The sequence below is a fragment of the Eptatretus burgeri genome, chromosome 2, assembly GCF_056783735.1.
Source record: "Eptatretus burgeri isolate ZD-2024b chromosome 2, Ebu_testis_v1, whole genome shotgun sequence".
Taxonomy (NCBI): Eukaryota; Metazoa; Chordata; class Myxini; order Myxiniformes; family Myxinidae; genus Eptatretus; species Eptatretus burgeri.
The window spans coordinates 123964755-123990423 of NC_140962.1; the positions used below are offsets into that span (position 1 = coordinate 123964755).

Consider the following 25669-nt stretch of genomic DNA (forward strand, 5'->3'; position numbering starts at 1 on the left):
AAATTTATCATAAACTAATGTTTGTAGAGAAGCAACCAATTGCTTAACCGACACGGATGGGCTTTGCATTTTGAGATGCTTTCTTGTTTATTTTTGGAATCGGTTACTTTGATAAGACTCAGTGATATTGATGATGCTCCCTTTTCTCGATGTTGTGTTAATGAAAAAATAAAAACCCACAAGTTGCCAACCATGGAGGAGGAGGAGAATTCCTTGAGTGCACCACTGAGTGTGGAGATAGAAGCGATGTCATGGAGAGGATGTCACTGGTACCCAGAGTGTTCAGGGAAGTGACATCAATTCCCCCCAATTTCAGCGACTATATCTCACATGTATCTGATTTGTCACAGACAGCTCCACCATGAGCCTTAAAACACAAAAGCTCAAGTCGGGATTTGTACCTACATCACTATGCAGGAAAGGGCATTGACAGAAAACAATATATTTTTACTTTAATTAAATGGCATGAGCAGACATTCCACAGAACACTAAATACAATATTTGAACCTGGGAATCCCATAATGATACTGTGTGCTCAGATGGAGACACCGGACAGTCATCTAACTCTTCTGCATTTAAAAAAGGGAAGAAAGACAATCACCCTCGCCCCCACACCTCCCCTCCACCCCATCCCCACCATGAAATCTTGCAAATTTAAAGGCCAACAGCTGGTATTCCAAGAAAGGCTAACATTTCCTCGATTCATTGGTAGCGGCTTTTATTCCATGACATCGATGGGAAGTACAGCATCCAAACAAATGTCAAATACAAATGGTACCCAAGATTTCATGGATGTACAAAGTATGTTACAGGTTCCCACTGTCCAACAAATCAAGTCAAAATAAAAACAGTCAGCCTCAACTAATGTGGGTATATTTTATTAACTTAAAAACAAAAACATTAGACCACAGTGGTATGTCTGCAAATGGTAATATAAAAAAGTATTTTGATGCTATACAACATTTGTCTAATGGATATGAACATAAACTGCTGGATTTGAGAAAAGCTAATTACAGCTTCACTGGCGTGGTGATGGAATATTAAAAGAAGAATATCCTCATGCTTGCATTTTGGGAATGATTTCAAAAGAGCTCAGAATTCTCGCCTTCACTTTCCTGCGAACTGTAAAACAGTTTGAAATAGGTTAAGTTTTAACCATTTTATGGGAAAAATAAATGTCAATGCTCGCAATTGTTGTTCACATTACATTATGCAGGGTGTCCATAAAATCCTTATGCAACTTTGAACTCTTGTAACTTTTGATGTACACAAGTTTGAAACAAACTGTAAATGACATATGAAAGTGCAATTCATCAAGTTATGTTAACGTTGTTATTGCTGTTATTAAATCCACAATTCTCCTGGATTTCTTGACGAGTTCACATTTTCTGACGAGCCAACTTCTGCATCAGTGGTAAAGTCGACCACCACAATTGCTACATTTGGTTCCAGGACGACGACGATTAAATCTTTCACACGTTAACTCGTACCAGCGAGACGAGGCTCCCTGTCATTACGCTTCGAATGTGCGACGGTTCTGGAATGTCTTCCCAGACAAGTGGATCGGTGGAGATGGACCAGTTGTTTGGCCACCTCGTTCACCTGACCCGCCCCCATTAGACTGAATTTTATGGGGTTAAGTAAAACTATCGTTTACTCATCAAAACCACATTCGTTGGATGAACGTTGGGCTACAATCACAATTCATTAAATTACTCAGCGGCAACTGGAGAATGTTTAACAAGTTGGAAAATCAGATTGAACGATGTATTACGAAAGATGGTGGTCAAGTTGAAGCATAACATGTTGAACCGTTTCGAGTATAAACCTTACGAGGGTTGCTTTCATGCACCATTTATAGTTTGTTTCTAACATGTGTACATCGAAAGTTATAAAAGTTCAAAGTTGCACAAGGACTTCACGGACACCCTGTGTCGTACTATCGTCTACAAAAGGCCTTGAAAACAAAAGATTAGGTAGAAAATAAATACATATATTTAAAAAAAAAACTTGACCAACGACACATATTTAAAAAAACTGTATGCATCTGAACTTCACGTTGATTACAAGAGCTTGAGTGAAACGAACAGCTGATATATCAGCATACTGTTCCAGCACTCATCAATTTATGTCATTCCCAAGGTAAAGAGTGGGAATTGCTGTAAAATCTCTGTTGTAACATGACTTTCCTTTGTCGTATGCATGGAAAGATCCAATACCTCTGTACAATATACTCTTGATCTCTTCAAGAACCTCAAATATTAAGCATATGGAAAGTTCATTTGAGACAAACATCAGGCTGATGATCACAATTTGGGAGGAGAAGGAGAATATGGACAGGAAGTTGACAGCTCTGTAGTACATGTTCTGAAACATAGTTTTCCAATATTTTCTGTGCTGGACCTTTCATCATTCTTCAGATGCAAAGTTCTTAAACCTTTACCAACATGGGTGTTTAAGAGTGTTTGTTTTTTATACTCGAACAAAGGAGTTTGTGCTTCTACTACAGTGGAATCCCAACAGTGACCAAGAATAAAGCAAAAAATAATAATAATAAAACCCCAAAACCCCACAAGTTTAGGCCTCATTCAGCACAAATTTACTTGCTTCTTGATGCAAGTGCAGAAACCTTTTGTCTGAAGTGTTTAATATCAGTGGTGATGATTCCTTTCAGTGTGCTCGTTATGATGATGGGGTTTAAACCAGAACAGAAGAAATCTCACTCGCAATTAAATGTTGTAAATGAAGTCCGGTTGATGATTACTACTCAGTCATCACTCCAGCCGCTGGTGGCGGATGATTTGTTGGCGTTGAGCCACCGTCGCTTTTAAATGGCATCGAAGATGGCGAGCAGAGGAGAAAAACTCGTTCGGCGTCGTGGTCATTCAGCCCAACAAACGAAATCCACTTCACTCAATCGTCTTGGTGATGTCAAACAAAAAAAAATCACTTAAATATTGACGCGTTCAGCGACTCATGAATAAGAATGACAGAAGGCTTGCAAGAAAAGGTGCGTGAGCTCCCTTAAAGAGGACCTTACAGTATCCGCTGTGTCTATTGGCTCTTTGGAATGGCTCCACCGGTTGGCTAAAAGTGTTCACACATTTGCTTTATCACAAATATTAGCAAACTGTGAAGAAAAAATCATGAGTAATGACACCAACTCCCCACCCCGAGATTAATGATCAATGAGACACGATTGAGAACGATGCAGATGTCGGCCCTAATTAAATGCATGTATATACATCTCTTCAGCCAATAGATATGTCTGCCAGAATGAGTTTTCACTCAGGTTTAATGCAGTTGGCAGTGGCAAAGCAGTTGATGCAGATGTCAATGAGGCTGAACTAGGTACTCGTGTGTGTATGATCACAGGAACAGTGGGAGTCCATGTATCTTTATCCATGTAGGTGGCCTTGAGTGTGTCTAAACTGCCCGTTTCAGATTTCCCATTAAAATCAAGGAATAAGGACTTTTACTTCCTCGTAACGACTTGGAAGGAAGGGGTCCCAATATGAAGGCTGCAGCGAAACTCTGACAGTGTCATTGCGTACAAAACAAAACATCTTTGGGCAGATGTGTGGAACTCTACTGAGCTCTGGTGGGGATGTGATTTAACTCGCTCATTGTGCTTCGGTCTGTCCACTTAATTCCTCGGGTACAAATTGGTGTGAATGTTAGTTGAAGCGGAAAAGTGTTCATCCATAAACGAACTCGTCTGCGATGCAACTCAGATCAGCTTTCACAGTGAGACGAATGCCCAAAAGCACCACCGGAAGGTTTTCCATGCAGCGATGTGGGTCTGCTTGTGCTCCGAGTGAGGACTTCAGCCATCGATGGAACCGCTCGACAAGCTCGTTTGCAGCGGGGTAGTAAGAAGTACTTCTGGTGCGTTTACTTCCAAGTAACTCAGTCAGAATTTTGAAAAGTGTGGACTCAAACCGTCATCCTCGGTCAGCGATGATAATAGAAGGGGCACCAAACACTACCGATCTGGAAACGAACGCTTTTTCTATGGTCTCCACCGCTATGTCCAGTATTGAAATAGCTTTGGGCCACCTCGTGAAATGGTCAATGCACGTAAATAAATATTTTACTGCCAGATGGTGGAAGAGGACCGACTACAATAATGTACACTTGATCAAAACTGGCATCAGTCGATGCAAAGGTACCTAATGGTGATGCCGTATGACGATGCATCTTCACTCGACACCGCAGACAGGCTTTGGACCAGTTTCTCACATTGCAGTTCATTCCACACCAGACAAAACATTGAGTCACAAGGTGCTGCATTGCTGATACCAGGGTGAGATAGATTGTGCAGAGCATCAAATATGGCCTGTCTGAACTTAGCAGAAACATATGGACAAGAAGTGCCAGTGAATAGGTCGCAAACAATAGTGCCTTCAGAGATTTCGGTGAACTACCTCTCGGTCTTGAGTGAAGTGGAGGTGGCTCTGAGATGCTGAAGTTCCTCATCCCCCTTCTACCCCTTGGCAAGCCAATTTTAATTGATGGAGGTTGTTGTGGCGAGAGTGTTGATATTGGGTTGTGAGAGCATCAACGACAGTATTCTCCTTACCGCTCACATCATGTATAATCCGTGGTACATTGAGAAACGTAATCAAGGTGTCAGGCCTCTCTTGGTGAATGGTGATCAGGTTTTGCCTGGAAAGAATTATGCATGCAATAATAGCTTATGATCAGGGGAAAACACAGAACTGCCTACCCTCAAGTGTGACGAAAATTGTGGCGTGCAAGGTAAACCATCAGCAACTCAGGACTAAAGGTGCTTTACCTTGTCTCTGCTGGCTGCAACCTTATGGAAAAGGAAATGGGCTCCCACATGGTGTCGCAATACTCCACCAACTACCACATCCACCATGATATATAGTGGTGCATCTGACTCAAGATGGCCAAGCATTGTGGCCTCTGCGAGCACATTAATCGGACCAAAACAGAAATCTTTTTGGCTCCTTCCAATGTTGTGTGAGGTCAGTTAGTGGATGAAGGAAGGGTGTCTGCACAGTTTGGGATGAATCTCCTGCAGACATTCACCATGTCCAGAAACTCCCTTGCATACTAATTTTAGGTGCAAGTAATTCTGGATCGCCCTAACCTTGTGAGTCAGTGGATGGATGCCAAGCTCATCGATCCAGCTCCCCAAAAACTGGAATGAGGGCACCCTGAACTGACATTTGGCAGGATTTATGACGACACCATACTGCGATAAGCGAGTGAATACGAGTTGCAAATGCTGTTCATTCTTGATCATCTCACTAGCTATGAGCAGATCATCAATGCAGGCATAAGCAAAAGGCAAACCCCAAATGACCTCAACGATGAAAGGTTTGTGCCGCATTGCATAACCCAAAGGGCATGCACACAAACTCGAAAAGGTCAAAAGGAGTGGTAATAGTTGTCTTGTGTATATCAGCCAGCTCTCGTGGAATCTGATACACTCTCACAAAGTCAAGTTTGCTTGGAGAAATCTTGCTTTCCCAGAGTTGAGAAGTGAAATCCCGCGGGTGTGGTACAAGGTAACGGTCTGGTACTGTGTTCCGGTTCAGTGTGTGGGGTAGAAACTTCAATGATCTTATCGATATTGGCGAGTTGCTCGATGTTCACTGAATCGCTGGTAAAAACAAGCATGTGCTGAGCATGAATTGGCAATCGTTGGAGAAAAAGTTGCTCAAGTATGTTATCCTTTAGTCCAAGTTATTCACACCCAACAATTGTCACATCCTTCGTAGCAATTGAGAAAGCCAATGACCCCCCCAGCTCTTCCGAAATAAAAAGTTGCGGCAATCGTTTTTGCTCCGAGGCAGAGGTGCGGCAAATGAATCCTGAATTGAGGGAGTCATACGGCCTTTCAGTAGGTGGCTCAATGAGAATGTCATGCACCTCTTGTGCTATCTCTGGCTGAAGAGAAGCCACGACAAATGCAAATGTTGTCTCCGTGCTGTGATGCCTCAGGTTACAAACTGCGCATCAACTTGAGCGAACCATAAGGTGGGGTCATTTGCCCCAAACAGAGGATGGCATTTAAACCAGGTGATGAGGATGTTTAATCCAGAACAGAAGAAATGTCACTTACATTTAAAACACAATCATGGGTTGGAAATGAAGTCCGGTTGATGGTTACTCCATCGTCTCTCCAGCGGCTGATGAAGGAGGAGGATTTATTGGTGTCGAGCTGCTGTCGCTTTTAAATGTCGTTGAAGATGGTGAGAAGAGAAGAAAAACTTGTTCTTTGTCGTCACAGTTGTTCAGCCAAAAAATAAAAAAATAATCCACTCCACTCCACTCAATAATATTGGTGATATTGAACAAAAGTCACTATGAAATATCGACATGTTCCGTGACTCGTAAATAAGAATGGGAAAAGGCTTGCAAGGAAAGTTGTGTAAGCTCCTTCAAAAGATGACCTTGAAGTATCCGCTGCATCTATTGGCTCGAGAAGGACTCCACCGATTGGCTACTTGTGTTCACACGTTTGCTTGATTACAAATAGTAGCAAAACGAAAAGAAAAAGAAAAAAAAGTGTGTCACTACACATCTGATACGACATCTTAAAATCATGAAGAAATGGTGAAAGTCACATGTAATTAAATGGAAGACCAAGAAGGAACCTGAAGAAGTAAGGAGCAAAGATGGAGTCATAAGGAGGAACCTGGACAGGATTCAGGTTTTAGCCACCACTCCACAACCCTCAAACCCATCCCGGCGCAGCCAACTGAGCGTTACAGAAAAATTTCTGCAATAATTCACTTCTCGAGAGAGATAGATAACGAGAGAGACAGATAGACAACAGAGAGAGAGACAGAGACAGAGACATGAAAGAAAAGAAAAAGCAAGAATTAGAATAAAGAGAATTGTGAAAAACAAATAAATAAATGAATTAGAAAGAAATGTGAAAGGAACAAAGAAAAAAAAAAGATGTCGGGAAGAACCCGGATAGGTAGATTTCAGCAGCTACTCGCCAGGCTCAACACAGCATCAAGTACAAGCTACCAGAAGTCCATCAGCGGGAAAGCACAGTCCAGAGAACAAGATATGGTGCAAACATAATGAAACGAAGACCAAGAAGTAAAGAACAAAGATGGAGTTATCAGGAGGAACCCGGAGGATGGAGCGACAGAGGGTTAACTGTGTCCAGAAAATTGTAAGAGGCCAAACAACACCAAATGAACAGATGACTTGTTCTGGTATTGTCTATGAATTACCTCCATCACCGAAAGTGGACCGAGGTTGTTTTCACCTGTCTGTTTGTCTGACTGTGAGAAGGATATCTCAACAAGTTATGGACGGATTCAGACGAAACTTGGTGGACAGGTTGGGTGTGTAACAAGGACGAATTGATTAGATTTTAGTGAAGATCCACATCCGGATCCGGCCTATCAGTGCGATTCAAAATGTAAACTGTTCAGCCTAACGGAATTATGTGCTCTGATTCTAAAAATTTTCACTTCCAACAACACTTACAAGTCTAAATATGCATGATCATTTTCTCACGCCGTCGTGTTTAGTCAATGTACTTCTGTATAAATTGGACACCAATTGTTACTCAGCAACAAGCCTTTGTATTTGCATTCTGAAAGCAAAATAGCCGAGACACCACCACCACCACCACCACCACCACCACCACCAAGCTTACCTTGGAGGTAATCAATGACTGTTCGTAATCTGCTGATTCCGTGCGACCCGCATCTTCTCAAAGCGTGCCTCCATCTCCTCGAGGACCTTTGGCGTGTAGCGCACAACGAGTTTCACAGAGCTCTCTGCTTGCTTGAGCAGCTCCACCGCCCGCTCATGCTGCTCTCCCTCCACACTCTGAAAAGCCAACATAATCAATGGTGCAAGCTTGAACGACACTGACAGAAGCAACCACAAACATTGCCGACAAATACCTTGCACCACTCTGAACACAACAAAAAATAAATCATTTCACTGCATTTTGTGAGAGGAGTATTCTCTCCAGTTTATCAGGCCCAATACATTTAAAAGGTCAGGCTGAGAGGTTTTCTCCACATTTAAATATTGAGCCATGATGCTTCTGATACACTTAAAGTTGGTGCAACAAAATAATTTGCCTTTTCTTGGTGATGTAGAGGGCCGGGGCAGGCCGGAAGACAGAAGGGCGGGCCGGAAGAAGGGAAGACTGAGGGTCGGGCCGGAAGACGGAGGACTGAGGGTCGGGCCGGAAGACGGAGGACGGAGGGTCGGGCCGGAAGACGGAGGACGGAGGGTCGGGCCGGAAGACGGAGGACGGAGGGTCGGGCCGGAAGACGGAGGACGGAGGGTCGGGCCGGAAGACGGAGGACGGAGGGTCGGGCCGGAAGACGGAGGACGGAGGGTCGGGCCGGAAGACGGAGGACGGAGGGTCGGGCCGGAAGACGGAGGACGGAGGGTCGGGCCGGAAGACGGAGGACGGAGGGTCGGGCCGGAAGACGGAGGACGGAGGGTCGGGCCGGAAGACGGAGGACGGAGGGTCGGGCCGGAAGACGGAGGACGGAGGGTCGTGCCGGAAGACGGAGGACGGAGGGTCGGGCCGGAAGACGGAGGACGGAGGGTCGGGCCGGAAGACGGAGGACGGAGGGTCGGGCCGGAAGACGGAGGACGGAGGGTCGGGCCGGAAGACGGAGGACGGAGGGTCGGGCCGGAAGACGGAGGACGGAGGGTCGGGCCGGAAGACGGAGGACGGAGGGTCGGGCCGGAAGACGGAGGACGGAGGGTCGGGCCGGAAGACGGAGGACGGAGGGTCGGGCCGGAAGACGGAGGACGGAGGGTCGGGCCGGAAGACGGAGGACGGAGGGTCGGGCCGGAAGACGGAGGACGGAGGGTCGGGCCGGAAGACGGAGGACGGAGGGTCGGGCCGGAAGACGGAGGACGGAGGGTCGGGCCGGAAGACGGAGGACGGAGGGTCGGGCCGGAAGACGGAGGACGGAGGGTCGGGCCGGAAGACGGAGGACGGAGGGTCGGGCCGGAAGACGGAGGACGGAGGGTCGGGCCGGAAGACGGAGGACGGAGGGTCGGGCCGGAAGACGGAGGACGGAGGGTCGGGCCGGAAGACGGAGGACGGAGGGTCGGGCCGGAAGACGGAGGACGGAGGGTCGGGCCGGAAGACGGAGGACGGAGGGTCGGGCCGGAAGACGGAGGACGGAGGGTCGGGCCGGAAGACGGAGGACGGAGGGTCGGGCCGGAAGACGGAGGACGGAGGGTCGGGCCGGAAGACGGAGGACGGAGGGTCGGGCCGGAAGACGGAGGACGGAGGGTCGGGCCGGAAGACGGAGGACGGAGGGTCGGGCCGGAAGACGGAGGACGGAGGGTCGGGCCGGAAGACGGAAGACGGAGGGTCGGGCCGGAAGACGGAGGGTCGGGCCGGAAGACGGAGGGTCGGGCCGGAAGACGGAGGGTCGGGCCGGAAGACGGAGGGTCGGGCCGGAAGACGGAGGGTCGGGCCGGAAGACGGAGGGTCGGGCCGGAAGACGGAGGGTCGGGCCGGAAGACGGAGGGTCGGGCCGGAAGACGGAGGGTCGGGCCGGAAGACGGAGGGTCGGGCCGGAAGACGGAGGGTCGGGCCGGAAGACGGAGGGTCGGGCCGGAAGACGGAGGGTCGGGCCGGAAGACGGAGGGTCGGGCCGGAAGACGGAGGGTCGGGCCGGAAGACGGAGGGTCGGGCCGGAAGACGGAGGGTCGGGCCGGAAGACGGAGGGTCGGGCCGGAAGACGGAGGGTCGGGCCGGAAGACGGAGGGTCGGGCCGGAAGACGGAGGGTCGGGCCGGAAGACGGAGGGTCGGGCCGGAAGACGGAGGGTCGGGCCGGAAGACGGAGGACAATGCAAGCTGTGGCTGATGCAAAGTGGCAATTTCACAATCTTTTACAATCTCCAGTGAACCCTGAAGTCTGGATTCCTCACTTCCTTTTCACAATGCACGAGCTCTCCCTCCTGTATTTTTATTCTTTTCTTCTCCCCTGCCCTTTGTGGTTTTCTTCTGATTCATGTTTATAAAATGATTATTTTCTTGAATTCAAGCCTATTTAGCTGATGTCATTGTTTTAATTTGCATTGAATGCAAACCTCCACAAAATTTTCTGGGGAAAAAAAAAGTAAATAAATAAATAAGTGGGTAAAACTGCCAGCCTCAATATTAAACGCAATTCAGACCTTAGTTTCACAAAAATAACTCCATGTGAAAGTGTTTAATTTTAAAATAGTCACTTTCAACCTCAGTGATGTGCAATGACATTTATCCAATTATAGGTGGCATAATTATCAGGCAGAGGCTTTTCACCAAAAAAATTATCGATGGAATTAATGAGCTGAACGCACCCACAATAAATGGATTTGTGCAGTTGACCTAAATATCACCAATACCAATAGATTATTTGATAACAGTAATATGACCATCCTAACAGTATGCACCATATCAAAATAAAACATAGGGGCAGTACCCCTGGGCGCTCACTTGGTCGCGGCTGGATAACAACCAGGGAACCACTGGTAGGCATGGATTACCCACAAAATATATAATGGAGAAGAAAGCAAATACATGTGGATTTTTCTTTTTTTAAAATGCCGTGGACAAACTTTGGTACTTCACGGGTGATGAAGATCGTTGTCAAGTTTCATCGAAATTGTGTGTGGTTTCAGAAAAGAAAGCACATTTTGGGAGGCAACCCCCCTTGGACCCCGATATTTCTCATGTCATAAACAAACTTTGGTACTTCACGGGTGATGAAGGTTGTGGTGAAGTTTCATTAGAATTGTGTGTGTAGTTTCTGAGAAAAAAGCAAATTCCTATTTTAGGGGCAACCCCCCTTAAACCTCAATTTTTTTTTTAATAGCAAGAACAAATCTTTGATACATTATGGGTGATTTCTTCCTTTCTCGTGCAGCCTTATGGCTGCTGGTTGCGTCATTGGTTAAGGATGCGGCTATGCCGCTGATGCAGTGTCCCTGTTGCCAGTACACTGGTACTCATTTTTTGCCGACCTCGAAGGGATGACAGGCTGAGTCAACCCTACCTGGTATCGATTCAACGGCCAACGGGGCTCAAACTCAGGACCCGAGGATCCCAAGTCAGCCACCCCAACCGCTAAGCCAACACCATGCTTATCATGGGTGATGAAGGTTGTAATCCAGTTTCATCGGAAATGTGTGTCGTTTGAGAAGAAAACGTATAACTCTTTGGAAGGGTGGGGGTGGGGTAATGTCTCGTTTTAGAGAAGTTGTTGACAGTATTGATGGACGGACGGATGACGTGCCATCCCACAAGCTCCCCGGAACTACGTTCCAGTTGAACTTAAAGTCAGCAATGTTGCAAAACAATACAAGATCCGATCATAATATATTTCCTAAAACTATTTTTGAGAAGCTTACCATGCCATTAACAGACAGTAGCTGGTCACCTCTCTTAAGTCCTCCATGGCGATCTGCCACCCCTCCAGGTATGACTCGGGAGATGTAGATGGGCGAATTCTGCTCTTTGCCACCCATTATGTTGAAGCCAAGACCCTCATCAGTCTTGGGAAGCTCTACCACCCTGGGGTGAGCATGGCCCTCACTCGCTGCAAATGCAGCCACGGTGGCCTGCATCAGGTGAACACAACATGTTCAACATGCAAGAATGCTGTAAGTGATGCACAGACCATTCATTACACTGTCAAGGTGCCATGCCGATGATGTCAATAATTAATTCAATCCCCAAAGTAAATGGTCACTGCTCGCCAAGTCCTCCGAAACCGGTAAAATAGCCATGGATAATAATTCCAAATGTACTTCCATTTTCAAAAACATGAAGAACAAAGATATGGACGGGGTCAGTGAGTGGCAAATTTGATTTGTCGTGATGACATAACAAAAAAAAAAAAATGCCGTAATATTTTGTCCAAGTACTGCTTAATGGAAGGGTGTTGAAAGTGCCAAAAAGGCAATTTGTGTTCTACAGGGTTCAAGTATACAATTCAAATCTTGTTCTGCTGCTTTTGCTTCTCAGTCATCTGCTCTATTCAACCTATTGTCCTTGGGCTGCCTCCGGTCTGCCCACATTACTCCCAATCACAAGAAGGGGCTAAAAACAGATCTCAAATTTACAAGCAGTCATGGACCTGCTGGTCTTGTTTTTCCTATTTTCAAATAGCTCAATCTCTGAAAATCAGTTCCGATTCTGTTCCAGCCACTAAACTTTGGACATGCTGCTCCTTCTTTCTCAGCAATGGATGGAGGCCCAAATTCTCAAACAAGAGGACGGTAAAGTCCCCCTGGACATCTTGGGTATTTACTCTGCTAAGTAAAGTTCACTGCCTGCGGCATGCAAAGCCACCTTCAACCAGTTTGACTTCCTCCACGAGTGGTCAACACGTGGATATCAATGGAACTCCCTCCTCTCGCCAATCGCTTCCCGGTGGAGGCTTCATTGCAAGGCAGTGTCTTGGGTGTTGTCTTGCTCATCGCCAGTGCTCTGAAAAACCACTCTTGTAGCTGAATCAACTCGGTCATATACTCACACGATGTTCCTCATTTTTTTTTTTTTAAATCGAGACTTTTGTTGTTTATTTTATTTATTTATTTTTAACCACCTCTTCCATTCTAGTTTTGACACTCTCAGCCCCAAGACCCCCACCCCCCACCAACTCTTCCAGGATGCCCATGGAATTTGCACATACTGCTGCTGCTCTCTTCATGATAGTGGATGCACTTAATCTTAGGTTGCTCTGGACAAATCTAAGGCATTCCATGAAATCTTGCACCCCACTCTGCTTATCAAGTTCAGTCCGTCACATCTGATGGGCTGTATCATACTCTATCCGGAGCTTTGGTGCTGCCGAAGCAGTTTATTGGGATGGTTATTATGCTGGATATTATCATGGTATCGGACGAGAGCTTTCCGAGTCTTCACGAAGGACACCGTGGGATATTTAACGTCCACCATCTCATGTTGGTCGATGGAATGCCTGGTTGAAAATCCACCCGAGTGATTCAAACTTAAGCTAAATAGCTTAGAGGTGAGCTTGCTTACCTCGATAGATGCTGCCGTGCTTGTGGTATCTAGGGCACCTTCATACTTGGCAAGCCAGAAATTATGTCACACATGTTGAAGGGTACAATACTTCATCCGACTGACAGCAAGACAGCAGGTGTGTCACTCTCAGTGGGATGGTTCATCCAGCTAGCTCTTTCACTTACAACCGAATTGTCCTCCATGCCTTGAACCAAAACCACTCACCACTACCCCACCCAGGACATCTGTCATAGGTTATCCAGACTTCTGTGACCCCATGGGACTGAATCAATCTGTGAACTTTCACATCTGGATTTCTCCCAATGGAAAAATCTTCTCTTCTAGATTTGGTGATGACAAACTTCCCCTGTCAATGTGTCTTGTTGGTCCTCTGCCCCAATTGGCTCATCTGATTATGTGCTTGTGAAGGTCAACATCTCTCTGGCCATTCTCATAAAACAGCTCAATCAGCACCGGAGAATATGGCAGTTCGCTCAGGCAAACTGGCAGGGACTGCAAGTAGCCATCACACTTACGGACTGGTCTCCGATATAATCGACCGCCGCTGAAATTAATTCAGTCTGGGAATCCTTCCAAAGAAACCTGCTATCTCTTGCGCACAGATTCATCCCATCTCGGCTTTAATTATCTTACCCATCCTCCAACTCTTGGTTCTCTGAATCCTGTGGTGAGGCTGTTGCTTTAAAACAACTTGCATTCTCCACCTGAATGGCTAATCCAAATCCCGAACCTCAGCTCATTCCACAAAGCCTGCAACAAGTGCGTGTCTACCCTCAGGAGAGCCAGAAAACATCTGCCCAATCTCAAGAATGAGCTTTCAAACTTGTCTCCCTCCTCTAAAACCTGGTGGTCACTTGTCAAGTCGGTCCCTGGGGTATGCTCCACTTCCATCCCTTTTCTAACTTGAAATAGCACCAGTTATAAAACATGGCAAGTGTTTTTGGGGGTTTTTTTTGGATACAATGTTAAGACTCATGTGAGAGCTAAAGGAAAGTGTTTAAGAAAGGATTAACAATTCCATAAGCTCATCGGTTTTCAACACCCATTGGCTAGACATGCCATGTACTAACTACCTACTAGTATAAAAGCCCATCAAAAATGACGGGTTGGAATTATTTTATTCGAAACATTCAAGGAGACTGTAAGATACGATGTTTCGTAACAAAAAGCGGTTATTTTAAAACACTACACGTACAAATGTGATCCTATTTTCATAATCTTCTGGGACGTTTCAGCCTCGTGAGCGTGCCAGTCTGAAACCTCGGCCTAGTGTCAGGTTTGCTTACATCTCCTTTATTTATTAGACATTCTACACATGTAAATGAACACTCGTTTTACTCTGAGCACGGTACACATCATGTGCAGTGAATTTCACCTCCTTGTGCCTTGTATTTATTGGGTTTTTTTTTAAGCTTCTGTACACCGCCTTTTAGGCTCAGCTTGAAAATCAGTCTACTTTTCCAAAGGAAGACATAATTACTCTTTCGAGGTTTTTTTTATATCCTGAAAAAGACCGTAGCAAACAAATGGTTGTGTTAAAAGTTTGGTCTTTAAAACCCTACTTAAATCACCCTTATTCAGGGGAACAGCCAAATACACAAACACAGACTGTTTTATATAGGTAGATATAAGGGTTAGTTTACAGCCACATAATTAAAGACCAGAAAGCACTAAATTTAAACAGACATTAAAAAAAAATGAAGCCACTCCATAAGAAAAACTCAGAAAAACAGATGCTAAAGATCCATCACAACATCCAGCCCACAATCCAATTTGAAGAAAATTAAAGAAATCCTTTAGACAAGCAGAAGTGCATTGGGTGTAGCCATGACAACCATCGATTGAAAAACACAAATGACTGCTTTGGAAAAAACAGTAAAACAGAACACGCATCTCAAAACTCAGCGTAAGGGTTCAACAGAGGGTGGTACCTTAGCAGTTGCATTTGCCCTGACTTCTGGACTCCCACTGATATCCACAGTCTCATAGACATGCTCATACACCTGCAGCACACATGGTTAGGATTACAAAAAATAATAATAAGAGATGACATCACACACAAGTAATTGAGCCAAACTTTGATTTGTGATTTGAATCGATAACATTCAGTTCAGCAGCAAGGAAGAGGATGATTGGGAAGGGTGCAAGGTCGAATAGGAAGGGAAAGAAATGTTGCATTTCACCATCATGTTGTACAGAATCAAGACAATGTTCAGGGCTGTGAAAAAAAAAAACAAAAAAAAAAACAATCTCCACCAATCTGATCAAATGCTCTTCTGAGGCAGTTGGAAACTCCTTACACAAGTTGAGGCTCATATTTCAAATGGATTTAGAGAGATATATTCTTGATAAGTATATGCTTCCAAGTTCTCAAATAAATCACAGCCGAGAGTCCACATGCTCGTTTGCATATCATTTTATACATTTTTGTGAAATTAATCTCATCAATGGCCGATTTTTTTTTTAAAAACTACGTTTTGTATCCCACTGAGAGGCCAGATCTTGATCCAAACCTGAACCAAAATTGAATTGGCTTGCTCTTGGCACCTATCCAACTCATCCACCAAGTTTTGTCATCTCCCCCACAACTTTTTGAAACATCATGCTCTGCATCATTTTGGGCTCCATATCTCAATGGTGAAGAATCATGAGAAAGAAAAAAAAAAAATTGTCACACACCCAACCTGTCCACCAACATTTCTCTGAATCCATCCATAACTTTTTGATATTGGGTTATATATCATTCTGAGCCCTCTCCCACAATGGTAAAGAATCACTGAAAAAATTCTCCCCCAGGAAAAATAACTTTTTTTATACAGTTACAACTATAGTATATTAGAGTTATACTCTCATATACTACAGTCGACTGCAGAGAATTACTATGAGAAAGGAATGTTATTTTTGCCTGGGTCGGATCCGGATATTCACCAAAATGGAATCGTTTCTTCCGTGTCAAACACCCAACCTGTCCACCAAGTTCCGTCCGAATCCGTGCACGTTTTGAGACATCCTGCTCAGACAGACAAACGGACAAGAAAACAATCTCTGGGCACCTTCGGTGGCAGAGTTAAACAGAACAGGTTAAGCCCCCAAATTTACACATAGACTACTTCTACTACTACTGCCGGATCCAATTATTCCTCCATTCTTGTGCCAGGGAAGGCCTTTGGTCCAAGTCTTTCATATACTGGCTGGCCAGGCCTGACAGACTGAAGATGGGAGGAATTTAGAATTTGGCCAAGGTACCAGCAATACTTCACCTACTCTCTACGAAAGACACCCTTAGATCTTTGACATCCATCAAAGACCATTACTGGCAGAGGGGTCTTCTTACTTGATGTCCCTCCGATGAGAGGCACACACATCGATGCCCCCCTGCATGTAAAACACTGGGTTTATTGCTGCCTCGAAATTGAAACCCAGGCTACCATTATTATGTTGCCTTCTTATTTGTTTATTTTTTTCTTCTTTTTCTTGTGTGTACTCTGCAACCAAACCACCCAAATACGAGTGTGCATGCCTCGAGGTTATCCTGCCCCCAAACAGGTTTCTCCTCTTCTTGTCTTATCAAAGTAAATTGCTTTAAGCAGCTCACTCTGGAAGCTACGACGATAACTTCAATGACCAATAATCCAAGTGAAGGAATGACAAATTAAAAGAAAAAAGCAGCGAGTAAAACACAACAAAAATACATGTATGGAGTTTTAAAATTAAATTAAATAAATAAATAAAAAAAGAAGGAGATGGTAATTTTTTTAGTAATGGAAATGGCAAAAATTTTTGCCATTTCTTTTATACTTTACATCATTCTAAGGACTTGTCGAGCCCAAGACTTGTCCCTGGAAGGCTGAAATAGATGATGCAATGACTGCTGTGCATGGTAGCTGATTCCAGATCCTTAGTTCTTGGGAAGAATGAATACATTTCATTTGATTTACCACACTCTTTACTGAGTGTCAGTGCTGATGAAGCAGTTTCTTGCCAAGGGTTATACTGGGTGGTTTGTCATTGGCTTTCCAGCGTTGTTTTGTCCGTGCTCTCGCTTTCAACCGAGTAAGCAATACGGACCATTTTTTAAAGTCTTTGGTATGATTTGGATGGGATTTGAACCACAGACCTGACCCCCTTAACCATTATAACACAAACTCTGGTCCTGCATACATACAGGTTCAATAACTTGGCAAAGGGAGCAAAGTAAGGTAGAGGTTGTTTACTCCTGATTCGTGAAGCACCCTACAATCATGCCTACAGAAAACAGACTTTTTGGAATGCCAGACACATTTTCCATCCAACCATGTAGCTTTGTGTATAATATATATATATATATATTACATATACATACATACACATATGCGGAGGCACTCCTTTGTTGAAAGTTTTGTGTCAATCGTTCAAATGGTTGCAAAGAAAAAATTTTTAAAGTGAATAAAGGTGAAAATAAAATTACCCCCGTGTGGGGGTGACGGTCATCTCTATAATGTTTTTTTACTATCATAATCGATGAACCGTTGCCAGATATCTCCAAAAATGACAGGTTTTGAAAATGGCGACTTTCACAACTTTCGTGACCTCGTGACCTTGACCCTGACCTCGAATCCGGGGAAAAAAATATGTCGTTGGGTATCTCTAATCGACCTCTACCCACATACCAAATTTCATCAAGATCGGAAGTAAAAAGTTTTTTGTACCAGGAGGTGTTTTTGACCATCTTCCAGGTTACGTGGCGGCCAAATGGGACGGAAATTCAAAAATCTGTCTGGTTAGATACAAGATAATACTTTTTACTATCATAATCAATAAACAGTTGCCGAATATCTTGTAGAATGGCAGACTAGATAGGTTTTGAAAATGGCGATTTTTTTTTTTATAACTTACGTGACCTCGTGACCTTGACCCTGACCTTGAACCCGGACAAAAGTTATATTGTTGTGCAACACTCATCGACCTCTACCCACAAACTAAGTTTCATCAAGATCGGAAAGAAAAATTGATGGACGGACGGACATTTGGTCTGGCTTTATTAGGTCATCTCAGTAGAGATGACCGAAAAATGAGGACCTCCAGCGACGTTTCACAACCCCATCAAGGATCATTGTGGACGCCTATTACTCGTAATTACTAAAACAGTAAATTAAATGGCGATAAATACTTGCTCTCATACTCTTCCCAATTGATAAATAGAATGGGCAAAAGAAATGCCAAATGGAACTAGAAGGGCACTCGGTAGAGAGCATACCTCCGCAAGGCTGATTAGTTTACATTTTCTATCCCGACAAGTCGGATCTGAATTCAGATCTTCACCAAAATCGAATCATTTAGTCCTCGTCACGTAACCAAGCTCTCCACCGAATTTCGTCCACAACTTTTTGAGATATTTTGTTCACAAACAAAAAACAGAGAGACAGACAGACAGAGGTGAAAACAACCTCCATCCACCTTCGGTGGTGGTGGTGGTAAAAAAGAAGAAAATTATAATAAATTAAAAAAAACAAGAAATTTTCAAAGAATACATTACGCTGATGCATTTACACATGTAAATAATTACAGAAACACACTTGAAAAAACAAACAAGATACACGAGTTGTTATAAACAGTTGATTACATCTCGATGGAAAAGGCAGAATCGTTTTGTATAAGGATAATTGTATAAAACCGAAACAAAGTATTAATTAATCTTTCAAATAAAACTAAACTTTGAAGTGAGGCCTTGCTTGATATTGGCCCAGCATCAATGGAGGAAAAACATTTTCCAATTACAAAACTCAAAACTGCTTTTGCCCCACAACCATCAATGACCAAAGCGATAGGAGAAGCATAAAGTTGAAATTTGCTGCCGATCTGTCAAATACAAAGATTTTATTAAAAAGCAATCATCCTCATGAATCAGCTGCAATTTTTAGGGCTGGCAGGACGTCTTCGAGGTACGCACTCTCGCCTCGAAGCCGTCGAGCCTGGGTTTGCACGCACGCGGTGAAACGGTGCAGTACCTCCCGAATAGCAGTACAGAATTCGCTCTGCAGAACTCGCTGCAATGCCTGAAGCTTTTCCACCGGGACGTCTCCACTCTTCTGCAGTTTGTCCAGCAGCTCAATGGCTCGGGTGACGTCTGTGGACACAGTCACGTCTCGCCAGGCCATGGCGACACAAGCCTGCTCAGAACCGTGTACAATCCACGACGGCTAGCGCCGCAGCTACGGACAACTTCTGGAGGCGCAACTATTGTTAAAGTTTTTAGGAATCATAAAAATGTAAAAAAAAAAGGTGGGCACATCAAGTACTGCCAAGTTCGACAAATAAATAAATAAAAACTTGAGTGATTTTAAAAGTGTTGGGGGTAGATGCTTTCAGCTTCCCATTGACAAAAAATATTGAAACCACATATAGATAGATAGATAATAACAATTGTTACTATCACAGCATGTCTAATCGGACTCAAAATTACCCATACCTCAATTTTGGGGACAACGAATAAAAGGGGGAAAACAAAGTTGGAAATAGCCACACGTACACAAAGCGGTTGGGTGCTTCCATGGTCAGGAGAGAGGGAGACAACAATTCGGGAACCAACAAACACAATCTGCCCAGATGGTGGTGCACAGACGCACCCATACCAGATACACACCCTGTCCGCACAAACACCAGTCATCAAAATGACGACCGACTGGAACACTACCACCACCACTCCAAATCGCGAACCACAAACACAATCACCACCTCTACCAATGCCAAACGACTCTTCCCATCACAGCTCAACTATTCCTGTACCTTCGGAAAACCACTCATACAATCACCAAACCACTCGGAATGCCACCACACCACTATAACCTTCACAAAACCACTCATACAATCACAAAACCACTCGGAATTCCACCACACCACTATAACCTTCACAAAACCACTCATACAATCACAAAACCACTCGGAATTCCACCACACCACTATAACCTTCACAAAACCACTCATACAATCACAAAACCACTCGGAATTCCACCACACCACTATAACCTTCACAAAACCACTCATACAATCACAAAACCACTCGGAATTCCACCACACCACTATAACCTTCACAAAACCACTCATACAATCACAAAACCACTATAACCTTCACAAAACCACTCATACAATCACAAAACCACTCGGAATTCCACCACACCACTCTCACCATCAAAAAAAACCATTCGGAATTCCACTACACCACTATAACCTTCACAAAACCACTCATACAATCACAAAACCACTCGGAATTCCACCACACCACTATAACCTTCACAAAACCACTCATACAATCACCAAACCACTCGGAATTCCACCACACCACTATAACCTTCACAAAACCACTCAGACAATCACCAAACCACTCGGAATTCCACCACACCACTATAACCTTCACAAAACCACTCATACAATCACCAAACCACTCGGAATTCCACCACACCACTATAACCTTCACAAAACCACTCATACAATCACCAAACCACTCGGAATTCCACCACACCACTATAACCTTCACAAAACCACTCATACAATCACCAAACCACTCGGAATTCCACCACACCACTATAACCTTCACAAAACCACTCATACAATCACAAAACCATTCGGAATTCCACTACACCACTATAACCTTCACAAAACCACTCATACAATCACCAAACCACTCGGAATTCCACTACACCACTCTCACCATCAAAAAACCACTCATACAATCACCAAACCACTCGGAATTCCACTACACCACTCTCACCATCAAAAAACCACTCATACAATCACCAAACCACTCGGAATTCCCCCACACCACTCATACAATCACCAAACCACTCACCTTCACAAAACCACTCAGAAGTCCCCCACACCACTATTACCTTCACAAAACCACTCAGACAATCACCAAACCACACCACTCTTACCATAAAAAAAAAAAACACTCAGAATTCCCCCACACCACTATAACCTTCACAAAACCACTCATACAATCAAAAAACCACTCGGAATTCCACCACCACCACCACCACCACCACCACCACCACCACCACCACCGCCACCACCGCACCGCTCAATCAATCGTCGTCGTCGTCGTCGTCGTCGTCCCGACTCCCTAACCGATTACATCCTCATCTCTCCGCCGCGTTCAATGTCAATATCACACCAACGCCAAACACATGACCGATTTCCTGTAAATACTATAAACGATCAATAAGTATAAACAGAGAACATCGACTCACGATACCGACTACTTCGGCCGCCGATAACCTGGAACATTTTCATACAATAAACCACGGGGCCTCAATGGAGCATAAAGCAACCCAACCCACCTCTATCCAGGTGAAGAGCCTCCATTGCTGTAGTCGCCATGCTCTGCCCCGCCCTCCATACGTATTTGATCGATTGGCTAAACGTCAGCGTGACGTAAAACGCATAAGCAGCCCCTTCGTGATACGTTCTTCGCATCGCGCGTGTGACGTAATCGCGCAAACACTGCGTGTGACGTAATCTCGTACACACTGCGTGTGACGTAAAACGCAGTGTTCTTGTGCCGCGGTGGTAAACTTGCATTTGCTGTTACGAACCAGAATGTATTGCTTGGTTTTGCGCTTGAAACACTTTTATGGCGTTGTTTCACATTCAAACTGTTGTTGTTGTTGTTGTTGTTGTTGTTGTTGTTGTTGTTGGTAATACCGTCCTTGGAAACGAGACTGTAGTTCACACACAAGATAAAAAGATTAAAGATGTAGAGAGGCAAATTTAATATATCAAACGGAGAGATCAAACAAAACTTCCAGATATGGATAAAGTGATAAACGCTTTTTCGAACATCCCACGTGACACAGTGTCACGTTGCAATAAAATCCACTTATAGAAAAATAATATTCAAACGACCAATGGCAAACCCCGATGTGTATTTTTAACAAAATAGAAGATCAATCCTGATTGGCTTGGCAAACTGCAAATGCCATCTTGCTACCCCAGTGAGAGCGTCTCTTGTGGCCTTGTTCATCTAATACGATGTCGATGGGGTGATCACACGTGGGGACGCCATCTTGCTATCCCAGTGAGAGCGTCTCTTGTGGCCTTGTTCATCTAATACGATGTCGATGGGGTGATCACACGTGGGGACGCCATCTTGCTATCCCAGTGAGAGCGTCTCTTGTGGCCTTCTTGCGAACGCAGTGAGCTTCATATCAGACATGGTGTATATTTCCTCCACTGATTTTAATAAAGATATCTCCCGCATCATCAAAAAATAATTTTTAATCGTGATTTACGTTATTTGATCGCTGATCCCGAATCCAGGCCGAAGTAACCGGAAATTGCGTATACAGTTTGTGAACAAGTTGTAGGTAAAGTCAGAAGCGAATGTAAGAAGAATACTACGTTCACTTCTAGTATTTATTTTTTTAGATGAGATCCTGTTCTCGGCGGTGTAGTGTTGTTGTGAAGGTAATGTTGAGGTAATATATATTTTTTTTTTTAGAAGAGATCCTGTTCTTGGCGGTGTAGTTGTCGTGAAGATAATGTTGAGGTAATATTTATTTTTTCAGATGAGATCCTGTTCTCGGCGGTGTAGTTGTTGTGAAGGTAATGTTGAGGTAATATATATTTTTTTTTTTAGAAGAGATCCTGTTCTTGGCGGTGTAGTTGTCGTGAAGATAATGTTGAGGTAATATTTATTTTTTCAGATGAGATCCTGTTCTTGGCGGTGTAGTTGTCGTGAAGATAATGTTGAGGTAATATTTATTTTTTCAGATGAGATCCTGTTCTCGGCGGTGTAGTTGTTGTGAAGGTAATGTAGAGGTAATATTTTTTTTTTTTTAGATGAGATCCTGTTCTCGGCGGTGTAGTTGTTGTTGTGAAGGTAATGTTGAGGTAATATTAAATTTCTTTAGATGAGATCCTGTTCTAGGCGGTGAAGTTGTCGTTATGAAGGTAATTTAGAGGTAATATTAATTTTTTTAGATGAGATCCTGTTCTCGGCGGTGTAGTTGTTGTGAAGGTAATGTTGAGGTAATTTTTTTTTTTTTTAGAAGCGATCCTGTTCTCGGCGGTGTAGTTGTTGTTGTGAAGGTAATGTTGAGGTAATATTAAATTTCTTTAGATGAGATCCTGTTCTAGGCGGTGAAGTTGTCGTTATGAAGGTAATTTAGAGGTAATATTAATTTTTTTAGATGAGATCCTGTTCTCGGCGGTGTAGTTGTTGTGAAGGTAATGTAGAGGTAATATTTTTTTTTTTTAGATGAGATCCTGTTCTCGGCGGTGTAGTTGTTGTTGTGAAGGTAATGTTGAGGTAATATTAAATTTCTTTAGATGAGATCCTGTTCTAGGCGGTGAAGTTGTCGTTATGAAGGTAATTTAGAGGTAATATTAATGTTTTTAGATGAGATCCTGTTCTCGGCGGTGTAGTTGTTGTGAAGGTAATGTTGAGGTAATTTTTTTTTTTTTTAGAAGAGATCCTGTTCTTGGCGGTGTAGTTGTCGTGAAGATAATGTTGAGGTAATATTTATTTTTTCAAATGAGATCCTTTTCTTGGCGGTGTAGTTGTTGTTGTGAAGGTAATGTAGAGGTAATATATATTTTTTTTAGATGAGATCCTGTTCTCGGCGGTGTAGTTGTTGTTGTGAAGGTAATGTTGAGGTAATATTAAATTTTTTAGATGAGATCCTGTTCTAGGCGGTGAAGTTGTCGTTATGAAGGTAATGTAGAGGTAATATTAATTTTTTTAGATGAGATCCTCTTCTCGGCGGTGTAGTTGTTGTTGTGAAGGTAATGTTGAGGTAATATTTTTTTTTTTAGAAGAGATCCTGTTCTTGGCGGTGTAGTTGTCGTGAAGATAATGTTGAGGTAATATTTATTTTTTCAGATGAGATCCTGTTCTCGGCGGTGTAGTTGTTGTTGTGAAGGTAATGTTAAGGAAATATTTTTTTTTTTATAGCAAAAAGACGGTTTAATTTGATATATTTAAGAAGCGAATGTAAGAAGAATTCTACGTTCGCTTCTAGGCTTTGCCTATTCCATATTATAATACATACGATGGGGTTATCACCACTGATCTCTTCACCTGGATTGGTCGCGTCCACAGCGATTGTATACCGAGGAGTGAAGTCATGGGAAGTTCACTTTCCGCCATCTTGTCTCCCCCAAAACATCACTGCAGCGAAGTACGAAAACAGCAGACTGGCAGTAAGAAATCTCCAAATGCAAGCAATAAACTTTGCATGTAACTCATGGAAGGTTTTATTAGTTGGTGTCATGAACTTGTGGAAATCACAGACCTCATGTGACCGTGAGAGAATTAAATGTCACTTTGCGTGGTTTAATCACCTTTTACGTGTGTGCGCTGACGGGCATTACAGATTTACAGACCGCACCGGTGAGCTTACTAACTCAAGTCATGAACTATATGATAGTAACTTGTTCAATCATTGTCATGCTATTCCTGCATGCCGAAATTATTGAAAACCAATTGATCTTTGAAGTAAATGCGAGAGAAAGACCTTCGGAGTATAAGGCTTTATTTCACTTGATTGAAGCTGTCTCGACAGACACAAAAGGAATACACGTGCAGTCGATCACCGCAAAATATATCAGCAATTAGCCAGCATAAGCACAGAGTCCGGTATACTCTCAATTCTCACCATTCAACGAACACCAAGTGAACCATCGCCGTAAATGACAAGGCCCCAGGGACAATCCCACCGACCGCGCGGCATCTCGGTTTTATCTGTCCCGTGTGCGAGCTGCGCGACACGTGATCGCGCGTCACCTCATCCTTTATTTCATCACATTCTCCCCATCTTTAAAATGTAACTAGAGGCTCAACTAACGCACCATGATTACTTCAAAGCTATAGGAGCATACATTTCAAGCAGTGTGAACTATTTAAACTACAGAAGCATACATTTCAAGCAGTGAGGATTATTTTGAGTTATAGAAGCATGGTAAGGTGCCATCGAGGGATGCCGATAATCCCCTTTACAGATCGAGTCGTCGAGGGGGTTTTATCCGTCGACCTCTCCAGGAGTAAATGGTGGTTTCACTTGAGGGAGGCTTCCGATCCTCTTGGGAAGCCTCGACTCGTGCCGGGGATGACTCCCCGATCGCTCTCGGGTGGAATGCGGTAGCTCCGTCGCCACCATTCTCGGGTGGAGGAGTTCCTGAGGGGGAAACACCTGGGGAGGGAATGTCAGAGGGAGGAGTACCAGACGGAGGAGTACCTGCGGGAGGAGTACCTGCGGGAGGAGTACCTGCGGGAGCCAGATGGCGAACCGACACAGTGGTCTCCCTGCCATCAGGAAGTCCAACATGAGCATACTCAGGATTAGCATCGATGAGTTCGACCTTCTCCACCATTGGTTCATACTTGCTTTGTCGTACCGGGCGCTTCATGAACACTGTTCCCGGATAGGTTAGCCAGTTGGGCACCGATTGGCCGCCAGTATATCGTCGTTGGTGAGTAAACATTTGTTCGTGCGGAGTAGCATTGATGGACGTACAGAGCAAAGAGCGTATGGAATTCAGGGCATCGGGAAGGGTAACCTCCCACCGCTCGGGCCCCAGTCCTCTTGATTTCAGCGCCAGGGTTACGGCTTTCCAAATGACTCCATTATACCATTCCACCTGCCCATTACCCTGTGGGTTGTAACCCG

The 25669-nt window shown here is 44.1% G+C and overlaps 1 protein-coding gene across 3 annotated transcripts; it reads right to left on the reverse strand.

Moving 5' to 3' along the window:
- Positions 1–701: 701 nt before the first annotated feature.
- On the reverse strand, positions 702–21492 carry LOC147032989 (protein lin-7 homolog C-like). 3 transcript variants are annotated; one of them, XM_085871078.1, is made up of 6 exons: positions 21341–21492; positions 19013–19149; positions 14957–15028; positions 11384–11593; positions 7658–7833; positions 702–1122 (listed from the first exon to the last, which is right to left on the reverse strand). In XM_085871078.1, exons 1-5 carry the CDS (start codon positions 21474–21476, stop codon positions 7669–7671), a joined length of 720 nt encoding a protein of 239 aa, XP_085727204.1. In that variant the 5' UTR covers positions 21477–21492; the 3' UTR covers positions 702–1122; positions 7658–7668. The 3 variants fall into 3 exon arrangements, with proteins under 3 accessions (XP_085727204.1, XP_085727205.1, XP_085727206.1); XM_085871079.1 differs by having other exon boundaries at positions 19013–19131; positions 21341–21470; XM_085871080.1 differs by lacking the exon at positions 21341–21492 and adding an exon at positions 21251–21332 and having other exon boundaries at positions 19013–19131.
- Positions 21493–25669: the final 4177 nt, after the last annotated feature.